This window comes from Lampetra planeri, chromosome 42, assembly GCF_965212315.1.
Source record: "Lampetra planeri chromosome 42, kcLamPlan1.2.h2, whole genome shotgun sequence".
Taxonomy (NCBI): Eukaryota; Metazoa; Chordata; class Hyperoartia; order Petromyzontiformes; family Petromyzontidae; genus Lampetra; species Lampetra planeri.
This window is the reverse complement of record NC_136148.1, coordinates 3,489,029-3,505,378: the sequence shown is the minus strand read 5'-3', so window position 1 is coordinate 3,505,378 and position 16,350 is coordinate 3,489,029. Positions and strand designations below refer to the sequence as shown.

Genomic DNA, 16,350 nt, shown 5'->3' with positions numbered 1-16,350 from the left:
AAAAAAAACTAATTTACTGAAATTCTAAATGCAATTGTAAAGTTACGGGAGTCTGATATCGCGATGACAGTCATATCACGGACATTGATATCGTATCGTGAAACACTGGGTGTTGTTGAGAATGGCCTGATGCAATCGATTGATTTCATTGATTGATATCGATAAGCTCGCGAGAGATGCTTGGAATCGTGTGTGTAAGAATCGACGTTTTAAGTCAAAAATCTATACTTGTTTTCTATTTTTCTGTCTCATGTTCTAGCATGTGTTTTTTTCGGTCTGGTTGAATGCTGGTTCTAAGAAGGGTAACATTCGATTTGAATAAAAATAAATAAAAATAAATCGTAAACAATTGATTACGTGAGCACAGGCATCGATGTTTTATTCGTGTCTATTCGCCCGTGGTGGCTAATATTTGTAGAGCCACCAAATATCTGGGAGGCTCAACCAGGACACAAGGTGATGCCCCTCCCTCCCCGTCTCAGCCCCGCCTTCTTTTACATAACCACGCCCACTAGCCCCGCCCACGCAGTGGAATCGCTTAAGAGTGCAGTGCGCTAACCACTGCGCCACCGCTCCCTCCATACACCCATAGCATTGCGGCCCATCACGAGGATCAGTCTCATTTAATGAATCAGGGGGATGTAATAACTATTACACGTGAATCATCACCACCTCTATTGTATTGAGTCACCACATCATCATACCCAGCCACGATCCATCCACTGCTGGATAGCCGACCACGCCACCACGTGATCGGGCGAATGTGGTGATCACGTGACCGACTCGACCGCTTCCGCTCTCGCGTCACGTGGGGCGCAGGATTTGGACGATGGGGATTGGCGGGTGCGGTGGGGTTTAATAATTGGCGTGCTCACGAAAGCTAGGTAGGCGTGGTCATGTTAATGAGGGAGGCGTGGTCATGTTAATGAAGGAGGCGTGGTCATACCTAAATGAAAGAGGCGTGGTCAGGAATGTCGGGGGGGGGCAGAGGTGCGACCAGCACGAGGAACGACCCCGGCTTCTTGTGTTGCATTGTGGGAGTTAGGCTGCAATATTTGCTGGGAACGGAGGGGGGGGTCAGGGGCTTAAAGGGGCGTAGCCCAATGGCGATCGGGCGTGGCCTAATAACCACGGGGCGTGGTCAGGAGGGGGTCGGGTGGGGGCTTCATCCACCTCGTTGCATTGCCCGGATGGAAGAGGCTATGAAATGGGGAAGGGCGGGGCCAGGAGGTTGGTGGGTGGGGAGGAGCCACGAAGTGAGTGGGAGGGGCCACGAGAGAGAGAGAGAGAGAGGGGTGGAGCAACGAGGTTGGGGGAAGGTGCCACGAGATCTGGGGGGAGGGACAACGAGATCTGGGGGGGGGGCGGGGCTTCAATGAGGGGCGGGGCTTTGCCACAGTGGGCTGAGGGGCGGGGCCATGGGGGTGATGGCGGCCGCGTTGCACTGCGAGACGCAGAGGAAGCGTTAGCGGCGCGCCAGGCAGCAGCAGCAGCGGCGGCGTCGGCTTGCGAGGGGAAGAGAAGCTCCCTGAGGCAGCTTTCACTCGGTAGGCGAACTCTGTCCGCGGCCGTGGTCGTCAAGCAGTGGAGCCGGGCGAACGCGCGCGCCTACGGGGCTGAGGTAGAGGCCCTGTGGTGGTGGTAGTGATGATTATGGTGATGTGGTGATAATGGTGTTGATAGTGGGGTGGATTGGCGGTGATGGTCGTGAGTGACGACTGTGCGTGTTGATTGTGGTGGTGGTGATGTGGCGACGATAGTTGTGATGGCACTGGTTGAAGTATTGTCAAACAACCCCGCCGTGAGAGGCCCTCATCCAACAGTAGAGTGACAGGCACGGGATGTGCGAAACCGGCATAATGTGGCCGTGATGATTGTGGCGATGACGATAGCCATTGAGGTTATGATGGGACGGTGTAAGTGGTTGCGATGTTGATGTGTGATGATGGTGGTGCATCAGCCAGTCATCTCGGTCATCTCAGTCAGTCGACCCGTGGCACCTGCTGGGTCTGCCCCGTGACCTCCTGCCAGCGGGCGTTCGACACTTCACGTGGCCTCAAGGTGCACCTAGCCTGGCACAAGCGTCGTGGTGACGTCACCGCCACTTAGTGGCGAATGGTTGTTGTTGTTGTTGGTAATAGTGGTGGTGACGGTATAGCGTGGTGAAGTATATAGTCAATTAAAAACCTCGAGTGCTCTCGCATGTATGCCGTGTCACCTTAAGCCAGCACTGGCCAATCTTCACGATGGTTCTACACTTTGTAAAGGGATGATGGGTGCCAGTGTTGACGTGGGATAGTAGGGCTGGCTGTAAACACATTCCGGGCGAATCCTCTCCACGTCTGACGCCGTATCGCCCACTCCCCACCGGTGTCTAATTACAATGGCATTAAAAATACAACACGTGCTTTAACCACGTTGGCCAGTGCGGTTGGTGAGGGTGGGTCAATAGAAGTGCAGTATAACAATGCGATGTCTTCGCACTGCCCTCTGCTGCCCACAGTTTAGCCCAGCGGCGGCCTGAAGTGTGACCTGGTGTCAACTATGCAGGATAAACCAGCTTAGCTTCAGATGTCTGTCGAGATCGAGTGCGTCTTTTGGCCATTTAAACGTGGTTCTCAAAAAAGTACTTTAACGCTGATGGTCAAATTAGAAAGTGATTTTATTCCCCACTCAAGCTTTTAACAGCCCAAAGGAGGTGATGGAAATTATACATTTTGATGGCAGAGGTCATCCGCTGTTGACGTCTTGCACAGCACGGTACTTGTTTTACCCACCCCTGTTTCATATCTCAGAGCCACGACTTGGAAATTGACAAGTTACTCATGGCATCAGGCATACCTGGCAACACCTTATTACAGACCAATTCAAACCTTATTGGTCACCCCGTGCCCTTATACATCTCAACGTTCATTCTACAAAGTCCCATCACAAGGGAGAAACACGTATTGAAACAGCTGTACGCCGGATGAACCTGAAAACTCAATTTCCCTATACAAAAATCTGGGTAAACCGTATGGGTTGACAGGTATGATGCAGGGCTACGTGGTGGACGGCAGACGGCAGTGAAGCTAAATCCATAAGCGTATTACTGTACTGTGCTTCTATGCTCCCGTGCCTACTATGCTCCTCACCTTTTCTTTGAACCTATCTACGTGACTTTACCGAAAGACCCGAGAATTTTCGATTTAAAGCTTTCGTGACTGCAGGGATTCATCTTCTTGGTTCTTTCGGTAAAGTCAAGTAGAAGGGAAGTAATAAAATAAAAATAAAACATAATAAAACAATTCTCACGACGTTTCGGCGACAACGCAAGCAGCCGTCCTCAGACGCTGTCGCCTCGACAGACCTGGTTTTCACCTGAGGACGGCTGCTTGCGTTGTGGCCGAAACGTCGTGAGAATTGTTTTATTATGTTTTATTTTTATTATTTTATTACTTCCCTTCTACGTGACTTTACCGAAAGAACCAAGAAGATGAGACCCGAGAATATTAATTCCTGCAGTCACGAAAGCTTTAAGGCAATATTTAAGTGCGGTGGGGTTTAATCAAATAACCCCCTTGAGCAGCGTGGCATAGGGGAAGCCCTCATCCAGCAGTGAATTGACAAAGGCTTTGCACGTGTCTATTTATGTAAGGGAGTGGCAATTGAATCCATATGACAAACGCTTGGTTTGGCCACAAAGTTGTACTAATTTTAGGATGATGGAGAATGGCTGAGCCCGCATTTGACTTCCTCTTGCTGGCTTCCTACAATGTCATCATCATACCAAGTCAACGCACATGTAGCAACAACAACAACAGCTGCCATTTGCCACTAAGCGTCGTCATCACGTAAAAAGACTAAATATTCCACCATACAGGCTTTAACAGACTGCTGGAGCACCCATGAAGGCTGGCATGGCACACAAGGGGTCGAGGTGGCCAACACAATGCGCAGTGCCTTTATATCCCAGGTGCTGATTGTTTACACACCGCACCAGGTACTCAAGGCTGAGTCGACCTAGGGGAGGTCCAGAACCGGTTCAAATATTCGCCACTATTATTGGTCGTGAGTGGAAATCGAACTCGGGTTGCTGGGTTTGTATCGCAGTGCGTTAAACAAAACCAAACCGCTCTCATGCAATGTATTGTTTTCTTCTCACTTAACATTTCATAGCAATGAGATATGAAGCGGCCAGGAGATGGCAGTACAAGTTCGTGAGGCTCTCTGTTTTCTTCAGATATTTTGTCATTTTTTCCCCCCACACACAACACTTCTTAAAAAGAGAGACCCAGAAGATCATACACAACCCATATGGACTGATTATAAAAAATTAAAAATATAACACTTGCCACTGATGTTAAACAAACGCTGCTGGGTTCTTAGTGCAGTGCGCTTATAATTGCACAACTACACCACTGCCAATCGGCATAATCATCTATCCAGGGTGGATACATTTATTACCATCACTTTGTGAGAAGCTAACAAATGGTTTGTATTTTTTTGCTGTAATTTCAGCCCAAACATTTGGTCGCCAGCACCCCAAAGACAAGCTCTTGGATAACCGTATCGAGGAGACATCTCTAACAAAGCCAAGGAAGACGAGGAAGAGGAGCGATCAGGGAGGAGCAATCGGGAGGAGCAGGAGAGCGAGGCACCATGGCGCAGTGCGCTCAGGGAGCCTCCGAGTTCCTGCAGGATGTGTTCGTGCCGCGCGTCGCGACGCTGTGTAGCCCAGATGCCGAGGCCGTGACGCGCAAGAACAACCTGAGCTTCCCGGAGCTGCTCAGACCGTTCTGCCGCCTCACGTCCGAGGGTGAGGGTTAGGGCCGCTTGTCTTATGAGCGCAAGCACGTACGTGTGTGCGCGCGCGCGCGTGTACAAGCGTATGTGTGCATTATCGGCTCGGCCGCAAGTGACTACGTGGTACGATGTGTAAACATCGTCACTGGGGAGACAAAGGCGGCCGGGCGTTGGTTTCCGGCCACACCACCCCCTCATGCGCCAGTTGATGCTTGCTAACAGCACTTTGCCCTCTGCACTTTTTAGTAGTTAATATTGCATCTCTGCCGCACGCGTCTGCGTTTGTGTTGCAGCTGTTAACGCACCGCGTCGCATTCAGCACAACGTGCGCTCTTAACACACCGTTGTCACGACGGGAGTGCTAATTTGGAAATTGACAATATAAGCACTTTATTTTTTTATTCGATTGGCTTAACAGTTGCATGCTGCTCTTCATTGCTGCAGATGACGTCCTCACACCAAGTGTAATAGTCGATTTAAAGCTTTCGTGACTGCAGGGATTCATCTTCTTGGTTCTTTCGGTAAAGTCACGTAGAAGGGAAATAAAAAAATAAACAATAAAATAATTCTCACGACGTTTCGGCCACAACGCAAGCAGCCGTCCTCAGGTGAAGAACATGTCTGTCGGAAAGACAGCGAAACGTCGTGAGAATTATTTTATTATGTTTTATTGTTATTATTTTATTATTTCCCTTCTACGTGACTTTACCGAAAGAACCAAGAAGAAGTGTAATAGTGCTTGGTTTGTTGTTTTAGTCGGTACAAAGGGAGTCGCGATTGGTGGCAGAGGCAGTTGCTTTAAAACTGGACATTGCTGCCGGTGGCCTGGTGGCTCAGAAGGTCAGGCTGAGCTTCTGGCTTTGATTCCTGGGAAGCGCCTGTGATGAAACTGTACTGTCAAGAGTAGTGAGTTAATGGTCTCGGCGCCCAGCCACGAATGACTGCACGGGCGGAAAAAAAAACCCTTTCGAATTAAATTTGCTTCCGCACTTGATTTTATTAAATTCCCGAAGGAGAATAAAAAAAAATTTGCTTTTGACCGACGTGCGACGATCATAGTTTTCGGTGGCAGAGCAAGTGGGGGGCGTGTGGACCAGAGGTCACTTGAAAGGAAATTGAGAGGTAGTTCCGTGATGTCCACCTCTGTGGGCCGCTCTCCAACATGCAGGGGTGGGGGGTGGGGGGGCGGCGGGAGGGTTGCACTGCTCTGTGAAAGTTCCAAATGGATTCTTCGTCTCCTGACCCGTCGATAGCGCAGTCAGGATTAAACCTGGAGAGGGGGGGGGTGGGTGTGGGGGGGGGATTTATTTATTAATTAAAATTAGACGTGGCTGTTATCCGGGACAAGGAAGCAAGTCGACCCCAATCCTTGGCTCTGCAGCCACTTGACGGCACTCGGTGACGCGTGCGGGCCACCACTTGGTTGCTCACTTAGTGCTCGACGCTATAAAGGACGGTGGAGAAAAATCTTTCCGCAGCTGCAGAGTGGGGCTTCTCATTGATTAGTGCCCGTGCTGTAAAATAGTTATTCGAGCGCTGCTGAGCGGGAAGGATCAGTGAGGGTCAGTGGTGGGAATGGATTTTTCGATGTATCGATTGTATGCATTTAGCATTGCGGAGGATTTAGCCCCTTCAGTGGCTGCAGGGTTTACGCAAGACAAGTGCACGTACATGCTCTGCCCATTTGTCAGTCTACTGCCAGTTGAGGGCATCCCAATGCTGTGTGGGTCGGAGGATTATTTGGCCATACTTTACCTCTGTTAGATGCAGATTGGTAAATGTTGGGAACATGGAAGTACCTTCTGACACATCAATGGATATTTCTACAATGCCTTCTGCTGCTCAAAACAATGTGAAATTCTACGTGTGTGTGTGTGTGGAATTTCCATCTGGTAGAGGTACAATGGGAGGCTGATCGATAACCAGGTATCGTCATGGGATGGTTCCCTATTGGTAATCCATGTTATTTATATATGCGGGTGATCTGGTAAATGCTGCTCACTCAGGGGAAGAGTTGGAGGCGCTGCTGCTGAACATGGAGCGTGCCACTCAGAGATGGGGCCTTATGAGCCCCATAAAAACAAAGCACCTGCGTTAGTATTGTATGCCCTCAAATACTCCACCCTCTCAACTTTGCGTGAGTGATGGGGCAGTTTTTGAGAAAATGGAGAAGTTTCCATACAAGGATCGTGTGCTTAAGGCCAGCTCCTGTTTGGCAGTGGAGGTCTCACTCCAAATCAGCCTATATTTTCATCAGCTGCATAACAATCTGTGGAAGCTGCCTGGCCTGTTTCTCCTTCTGCAGCTTCAGGTCTTTTCTGCCACAGTTAACACGAGCAAAACACGAGCTGTTTTAAGGTAACATCTGCGCCTGTTTGAAATATTCATGCTGGACTGTCTACAATCCATCCTGGATTTGACCAGACTGGATTGTTTGAGGAGCTCACAGATCCTTGAAAAAGCTGGACATAGTCCCATCAGCGAGCTCATACAGCAGACGACACTTTATTGGCTGCGTCACGTATCCCGCATGTCCATCCGCTGCATTCTCAAGTAGTCTTTGCCCGGCCAGATAAAGGGGGTTAAATGGGCAGGAGATAGGCTGATGCGGTACAAATGGATGTGGAGCTGATTGGACTTCCTAATGACTGGTCCCAGCAGTGTCAAGATCGAGGTCTGTGGAGGAGGCTCATGAAAGACACTACTGGATAATTGCCAGCACTAGCCCTCCAACTACAATGGAGGGTTGCGGAGCGATGCTCACAGCAACGAGCAGAGCACCGGGTGGCTAAAATACAGCAAGTTGGCAGAATGTAGAGCACAGTTGGCGCATCTGCCAGTCATCTCAGTCAGTCAACCCATGGTACCTGGGGCTCTGTTCCATTACCTACTGCCAGGGAGCCTTCGACCCTTCATGTGCACGTAGCCTGGCACGCCGTGGTGACGTCACCGCCACTTAGTGGCTGTTGTTGTTGTTATTCGTTCGTTCACGCGTATATACATATATATGCACGTGCCCGTGTGTCGCAGTTCACCTGCGCGACCCCAACAACCAGCTGCACGCGATGCGCGGCCTGCGTGTGTCCGTGTCGCGGCTGGAGACGCGGGCCCCGGCGCCGACGGCGGCACGGAAGATGCTGAGCGACGTGGTGTCGGCGAGCCACGCCGCCGACGGGCCCGTGGGCAACCTGCTGTCTGCCGGGGACTATGACCTCAACATCAGCGGTGAGACGAGTGCATGCGTGCTCGTGTGTTTGTGTGTGTGGGGAGCGGTGGTGTCGCGGTTAGCGTGAACCCGGCGACCCGAGTTCGATTCCTGCTCACGGCCAACACCGGTGACGATTATCTGAACCAGTCCTGAGCCTTCCCTTGGTCGACTCGGCCTCAAATGAGTACCTAGTGCGATGTGTAAACATCGCCACTGGGGAGGCGTGGTGCTGGCCACCCACCCCCTCGTGTGCTGTGCCGGCCTTCATAGGTGCTCGCTAACAGCACTTGCCCCAACAGTCTGGTACAGGCTATACAGAGGATCTTTGTCTTGTCTGTGTGTGTGGGGTGCGGTGCCAGTCATCTCAGTCCGTCAACCCATGGCACCTGGGTCTGTCACGTGACCTACCAGCAGGCGTTCGACACTTCATGTAGCCTTAAAGTGCATGTAGCCTGACACAAGCACCGTGGTAACGTCACTGCCACTTATTGGCGAATGACGGTTGTTGTTGGAGCGGTGGCGCAGCTGGTTGGCTTGATGCGTTACAATCCTGCCGACCCGAGTGTGATTCCCGCTCGTGGCCAAAAATTGATGACGAATTTTCATGAAGTACTATTTATTTGTATCTCGTCGAGGGGGGCAGTGGCAGTGTCGTAAAGTGGCGAGGTTTATTGCTTCCTGTTTATCAACTTGCTTAGCTGCCTGCCTACCCTTTGCCCGCCAAGTAGTTTTCATGTTTTAATTCCTTCCACCTTTCACCTGGATGATTGTGCCAATCGGTCAGCTGGGAGCCTTGTATCCCGACTGAAGTCCGTGTTTTTGCAACTGCGCCTTTATATTCATGACGTTATCTCCGATTCATATTGTTTTCTTTTGAGCGAGATCGTCATGTATGTATGTTGAACATATTTTGCACCAACGTAGCCAACCCTGCTAATCGGAGGTGTGGGGGAAGGACAACAACCTAAAAACAAAAATCATTTGGAAAGAAATGAGTTTTAAATCTAGATTTAAAAGTGCAATACAGTAGCTTCAGTAGCTTCCTAATATCGGTCGGAAGAGCATTGCAGATGGCCACGCATCTTAAAGCGTGCCATGCGGTGACCGTCTTTGTTCGATGGCTACCCAAAAGCCGCTGCTGGATGGATGACCGGAGTTCGCGTGATGGTTTATGCTTCTTGACGATATCAAAAAGCATGCATGATGATGATGCTTATCTTGATGATCAAACGCTGCTCATTTACGACGATGACGTTTGCCCGCGTGGTCCCTGCGTACACGTGCGTGTGTGTGCATTTGTGATCCGTGTGTTCACAGCGACGACGCCCTGGTACGAAGCGTACCGCGAGAGCTTCATGCAGGTGCTACCCGTGAGTGAGCACGAGTTCCTGCGTCACTACCTGGCCTGTATCCTCCCACCCGCCCCGCCGTGCGACGGCCACGCAGCGATGGCATCTTATAACTCCCGTTTTTTTAATATTGTTAACTTCTTCTTGGTTCTTTCGGTAAAGTCACGTGGAAGGGAAATAATAAAATAATAAAAATGAAACATCAGATAATTATCACGACGTTTCGGCCACAACGCAAGCAGCCGTCCTCAGGTGAAGAACAGGTCTGTCGGAATGACAGCGTCTGAATGACAGCATCTGAATGACGCGTCTGAATGACGCTGTCTTTCCGACAGACCTGTTCTTCACTTGAGGACGGCTGCTTGCGTTGTGGCACTGCAGAACAGGGGGAGAGCATACAAAACTCCACACATAAAGGGAGCCCGGGTAGCGATTCAAACTCAGGCGGCTATTGCTGCAAGTCACGAGTGTCACCACTGTGCCACCACCCTGCCACCCATTGCTGCTGCTTCTAATTGGAGGGCATTGCCCTCCACCGACAACAATGGACGGCGGAAGATGCGACACTCGCAACAACCCAGATTGTGGTAATGACGATGCCATAACGATGACCACAGCCACCCCTTGACTTGCTGCCGGCGCCCAGGCATGCTGGTGGTGTCGTCGTCTCACGCCGACCCCATGGACATGTTTGGGCGGCTGTCCCAGGACCAGCACCGGGTGCAGCACAGCGGGGACTATCCGCAGCCCAAGTGGCTGTCGCCCAACACGCTCAAGTACTACGTGCTCGTGCACGACATGGCGACGGGGGACGAGCGCAGGTACGAGCACTCCTGCTCGATCGCTCGCACGCGAACACTCGCTCGAGGCCGCTCGCTAATGCGCTTTCCCTCCCGTGCGGACGAGCAGTCGAGATCGCTCGCGCACGCGCGCTCTCCCTCCCGTGTGGACAAGCACTCGCGTGATTGCTCGGGCATGATCTTATGTTACCAAGATTTATATCGTGCCATATTCCAAGGCGCTTTATTATTACATTGTACGTGAGGTGACTGGTTGAGATAAAGAGTGGCGGTGTAGGTATGGTGACAGGAGAATATGTGGGAGAGGTTAATGGTAGGGGTAGTTGTAGGGGTTGGGGTAGTTGGAGAGGTAGCGATAGGAGTAGTGATAGAGGTTGGGGTAGTAATAAGGGTTTGGGTATTGATAGTGATAGTGATATGGGTTTGGGGGAGTGATATGGGGTAGTTATAAGGGTTGGGAAGTGATAGGGGTTAGGCTAGGCCTGGTCATAGCTGGGGGGCGGGGGCAGGGAGTAGCAGTAGGAGGTTGGGTTCGGGAGAAGAAAAGACGGTTATAAGGGAGGAACAGAGGCTGGTTAGTGAAGATGATTGTTTCATGTGCGGTGGGGAGTTTGTTCCAGTGAAGGGGAGCAAGAAGGGAAAGGGAACGAAAGCGTGACTCGCTCGATCACAAACACCACTTTTTACGAAAGATATTCATTGCTTTAATACCTTTTCTGCCTCCAAACGCTAGCAGATACCTCTCTCACGCCTCGCTGCAAGGCCAAACTTGCCAACCACCATCCTTTCTTTGCACCTTTGACCTACTTTTGCGTGAGCGTTGCCCGTATTGCGATGTTGAAACGCATAGACCGTGAGGGACGGTAACGGCTTGAGGGAACGACAACAAACTTAACACAAAAGCAGTTAAAAAGAAATTAGTTTTCAATCTAGATTTAAAAGCTTGAGTGGCTTCATAATATCGGACGGAAGAGCGTTCCAGATGGCCGCAGAAGCGCATCTGAAATCGTGCAACGCGATGACCGTCTTTATTCGATGGTTAACCCAAAGCCGCTGCGAGGTATTGTGATGACGATGATGATGGATTGTCGCTTGCCTGGTTGTCTGTGTCTCTCTGCCAGAGCGGAGTCTGTGTACGAGAGCATGAAGCAGCTGTACGGCTCTCAAGCGTGCCACCTGCTCAAGATCAACTCCAGGCAGCCCAGTCGCGATGGCGAGGAGCAGATACCAGACCCCTGGAGCCAGTACTTGAACCGCTGCACCAGCCTGCACTATGCGGTACCCGCCCCAGTCTCTGCATCGGCCTGAACTATGCGGTACCAGCATGTAATGTGTGAAATTTTCTGCACCGTATCCCGCCGTCATGGCCACTCTATCAGAGCCGATTATAAATTCACGTTGCTGTTGATTCAGCTGCTGCTGTTATCTCCTGCTGTTCCTGATGCCGATGTTCCTGGCCATGGCTAACTTGTTACTGTGTTGCCTGTTGTTGCCGCTGCCGTTGCCTGTTGCTGACGCTGCGTCTCCCGCTGCGGGTACCACAGAGGTTGCTGGACGGTGGAGGCACGACGGTGGTCAGCTTTACGGAAGGAGAGGACGAGGTCACGGTGGCCGCCCCGACCGCTGATCACGGTGCTGCCCCACCCCCCTGCCGTGCCCCGCCTTCCCCCCTCCCCCCCTCCTTCCTTCCAGCCATACTCCAGTTTACTACATCAGCTTAATCCAGCTTAGCACAGAGCTTGGCAAACCAAAATAACAAGACGAGCCCTGTTTTTTTTTTATTGGGTAAAAAAAACTCAAGATTTCAAGAGCCGCAATGCAAGTGGTGAATACGAGACGGTGGCCCTCAGTAAAAACGTTACGATGCCGTCCTTAAAGAGCCGCGTGCGTCTCCGGAGCCGCAGGTCGCCGACCCCTGACCTAGTTCAACCCAGCGTAGTGCAACGGAGCGCAGTTTTTACAGAACCAAAGCCTCTTGAGTGCGGTTACAATACCAGGGTGCTGCATCTTGTGGCCTGTGGCCCACACGTGGCCCTCCCAAGCATTTTTTAGTAGCCCTACGAGCCGTGGCCCAACGAAAGAAGTGGACTCGCGTATACATAGCGGTGCAGCAGCCAGCACCGACCAATGCGGTCGCGTGCGATCAAATAACAAACGTGACTCGTGCAAAGACAAACCGGGATGGAGGCCCTCATCCAGCAGCAGATTTGACGAAAGGGCCTGTAGGCGGTTGGCCACGTCGTATCGCCAGCTGACCATCGTTTTGCGCCGTCAACAGATGGCGCTGGGCAGGGCTGCGACCTGCAGGCGCACCCCCTGCAGCAGCCCCCGCCGTCGTCGTCGACACAGGGCGACGAGGCGGGCTGGGCGCCGGCGCCCGACGACGTGGGCAACTCGCAGCCGCACCCCGCCGACCCCCGCAGTACCCTCGGCGTTGGGGGGCCACCCCCCTTGGCCACGGCGGCTGTGGGGGGCTGCGGCGGTGGCGGCGGTGGCGGCGGTGGTGGGGGGGGCCCGCAAACCGCAGGACCCCGGGGCCTGTGTCTGACGCTTGCCGATCACGAGCGCATCCGGCAATTTGTGCACGAGTTCACGGTGCAGGGCCTCCTACCGCACGTGGAGAGGAGCATCCGGCAGCTCAACGACCAGGTAAAGTGACCGCCGCCGGCGTTACGGGTCAGCTGTGTCGTCCGTCCGTGTGTGTGTGTGGTTGGCGTACTGCTGGATGGGTCGACTCGGTCTCTCGTAATTGCCTGGTGCAAGGGCCGTCCATAGCGGGGTGTGGGGCCCCGGGGAAAATCGCACCCAGATGCCTTAAAACTAAACGGGAAGTATTACACCTGATGGCACCATGACGTCGAAGCGCGGGGTGATGCTAAAGCGCGGGGCTCGAGGCGGTCGCCCCGATTCGACGTGCCCCTAGGGATGGCTCTGCCCGGTGCGGTGTGTAAACATCGCCACTAGGAAGACAAAGTTGACCAGGCGTGGTTCTGGCCACACCACCGTCTCATGCGCCGTACTGCCCTTTCATAGGTGTTCTCGAACAACAGTTTCCCCAACAGCCTATAACACTGGTCAACAAAAAAATAACTTTTTTTCTGGCCTGGACTTTTGCAACTGTTTTAAGCTAATTTCAGGGTGCTGATTCCAAATTTGATCTCAGATTTGCTTTATCACATCTAATTTTTATGCTATCGGCATACCCGTTTTCATTGATTTTACCCGAAATTAACTCCGTCACTTATGATTGCAAGTTGTTGCGAGTCAGTGACTGCTTTAGTGTTAAAATATGGTGCTGTATTTTTAGGATAGTGTGTTTATAATATCATTGTATGTAGTTATCCACATTTATTTAATATTTTTCTTCTGCAGTTTTTATTGAAAATGCAATATTTGATATATCAAAAACCTGATGTGATAGGCAAATTTGGAATCTGCACCACAAAATTACCTTACAACCGTTGGAATACCTTATGCCAGAAAAAGTGCGTTAACCAGTGTAATTAATGTGTCTGCACGTTTGCCTGTGTGCGTGCGCACGACAGCTGGTGTCACGCAAGGGACTGAGCCGCTCGCTCTTCAGCGCCACCAAGAAGTGGTTTGGCGGTGCCAAGACCCCCGAGAGAGCCGTGGCAGAGAGCAAGAACACCACGGGCCTCCTGTGAGCAGAGCTGTTCCCACACCTCCTCCCTCCCACCCACCCTCCCTCCCACCCACCCTCCCTCCCTCCCACCCTCCCACACCCCCTCCCACCCACCCTCCCTCCCTCCCACCCTCCCACACCCCCTCCCTCACACCCTCCCTCCCACCCACCCACCCTCCCCCCACACCCCCTCCCTCCCACCCACCCACCCACCCTCCCCCCACACCCCCTCCCTCCCACCCACCCACCCTCCCCCCACACCCCCTCCCTCCCACCCACCCACCCTCCCCCCACACCCCCTCCCTCCCACCCACCCACCCTCCCCCCACACCCCCTCCCTCCCACCCACCCACCCTCCCCCCACACCCCCTCCCTCCCACCCACCCACCCTCCCCCCACACCCCCTCCCTCCCACCCACCCACCCTCCCCCCACACCCCCTCCCTCCCACCCACCCACCCTCCCCCCACACCCCCTCCCTCCCACACCCCCTCCCACCCACCCTCCCTCTCACACCCCCTCCCACACACCCACCCTCTCTCCCACCCTCCCTCCCTCCCACACCCCCTCCCACCCACCCTCCCTCCCTCCCACACCCTCTCTCCCACCCTCCCTCCCACCCACCCACTCCCCCGTGGGCTTCTGTGCCCCGCTGACACAATATTCGCCCATGCGACAACTTGATTTGATTGGCTCCGTCGGGTCGTGTAGGGTTAGCGTTAAAAACAAATTGACACAATATAAGCAATCGGAAACCAATTATGAATCCTAGCCGTGGTTGTGAAAGCTTTTGTGGAGTTTAATTGATGGTCAGTTTAACGCGTAGGCTTTCGCGATCAATATTATTCATAATAATCCTTTATTATGTTTAATTGATGGTCACAACTCAGCCTGGTAAACAAGCCCCAACAGGCTCAAGTTCTCACTTTGTATAATAAACCATTTCTCTGTCAAAACATCACCCGCAACCGTTGTTAGCAATGTCCGTCGATCGACCTCGGGCCACCAGATTCAACGTGCAACTTGCTTCTGACTGCGCCCACCGCTCCTACGCTTATTTACACTTCCCGGCCACGGCTAACATCAGTAGCATCTCTCTGATCCGGTCTTGGGCCTCCCTTGGGTCGACAAACACTTCACTGAGTTCCCGGTGCTGGTGTGTTATAATCGGCAATCGGAAGACAAAGATCGCCAAGTGTGGTTCTGGTCACACCAGCCTCTTTGTGCGCCGTGCTGACCTTTATAAGTGCTCGCTAACAGCACTTGTCCCCACAGTCTGTGTGTAGGCTACACGAGGGTGTCTTCTTTGTCTTTATTCTTCAGCTGAGGTAACGCCGTGGCGAGATGTTAACTACCTCGCCTGGTATGTAGGTCGTGGGATCGATTCCGACCCTGATGCTTATATATTTGGAATTTGCATGTTCTCCCCGTGGTCGCGTCGATTGTTCTCCGACTTCCTGGTATTTGGCTGCTATAACTTTCCATGTGACAAGCCACTTCGTTGAGCTATCATTTGTATAGCCAGATCGCTTCCAAAAAAGAGCTTTACAACTCGGTGGCCCTTACCTGGTAAAAAAAAATAAAGTTTAGTTTATGTGTACGTGCGCATGTGCAGGTATACAGCAGAGGCTCCTGAACTTCAGGTGCGAAAGATGGCAGACCTGTGCTTCCTGGTGCAGCTGTACGACCTGGCGTACAACTGCTACCACACGGCCAAGAAGGACTTTGAGGGAGAACAGGCTTGGCTCTACATGGCCGGGGCACTGGTACGTTGACTTTTTTTTTCCCCCCGCCACATTTTATTTCCACGAAACCTCGGTTAGGGCACTCCACTCATGAACAACACCGGTGACGATTATCTGAGCCGGTTCCTGGCTCCCTCCTAGCTGGTGCGGTGTGTATATACATCGCCACTGGGGAGACAAAGGCGGCCGAGTGTGGTGTTGAGAACCCACCACCTCATGTGCTGTGCCAGCCTTAATAGGCGCTCACTAACAGCACTTGCCCCAACAGCTTAAAGAGGCTAATACGGGGGTGGGGGGTCTTGGTGTGTCCCATGTGATGCAGAGAGTGCAAATTTAAATTAGGATTATGTGCGTGTCTAATCGATTGTTGCATGTGATATGTGTTCGTGCTGATTAAAATAGATGGGTGATGTGTATGTATGCGTGTGCGGACCTTAGAGAGAGCTGATTTTATTAAATTTACATCACTTGCTTTTGTGTCCTTCCCACATGACTTGGAGAAGTACCGATTCAAATTAAGATATAGGGCTTGTGTGTGTATATGTACACACGTGCGTATCCCACGTTGGATAGTGAACGCTGATTGAAATTGGCAAAAGTCTTGTCTGTGTGTGTGTCCCATGTGATGTAGAGCGTTAATTAAAATTAAGATAGATTTCTTATGTGTGCGTGTCCAGCGTGCCATACAGAGCACTCATTCAATTAACGGAGTCCTCCTGTCTCTCTGCAAACGTTTGGTCCGTGTATTTTTAGAGAGTACTGATTCAAATTCTAGGCCTTGTGTTTACATGCGTGTCCAATATCATGCAGAGTATTAATAG

At 52.0% G+C, this 16,350-nt stretch overlaps 1 protein-coding gene across 1 annotated transcript in view; it reads left to right on the top strand.

Annotated features, from left to right (window-relative positions):
• Positions 1-1,384: 1,384 nt before the first annotated feature.
• Positions 1,385-16,350, top strand: part of TRAPPC8 (trafficking protein particle complex subunit 8) — a 56,210-nt gene continuing 41,244 nt past the window's right edge. The window contains 10 exon segments of the mRNA XM_078613783.1: positions 1,385-1,547; positions 4,501-4,798; positions 7,816-8,010; positions 9,311-9,400; positions 9,989-10,163; positions 11,264-11,420; positions 11,687-11,774; positions 12,421-12,791; positions 13,688-13,803; positions 15,400-15,550. Coding sequence (XP_078469909.1) covers positions 4,642-4,798; positions 7,816-8,010; positions 9,311-9,400; positions 9,989-10,163; positions 11,264-11,420; positions 11,687-11,774; positions 12,421-12,791; positions 13,688-13,803; positions 15,400-15,550 — 1,500 coding nt within the window. The 5' untranslated portion in view covers positions 1,385-1,547; positions 4,501-4,641.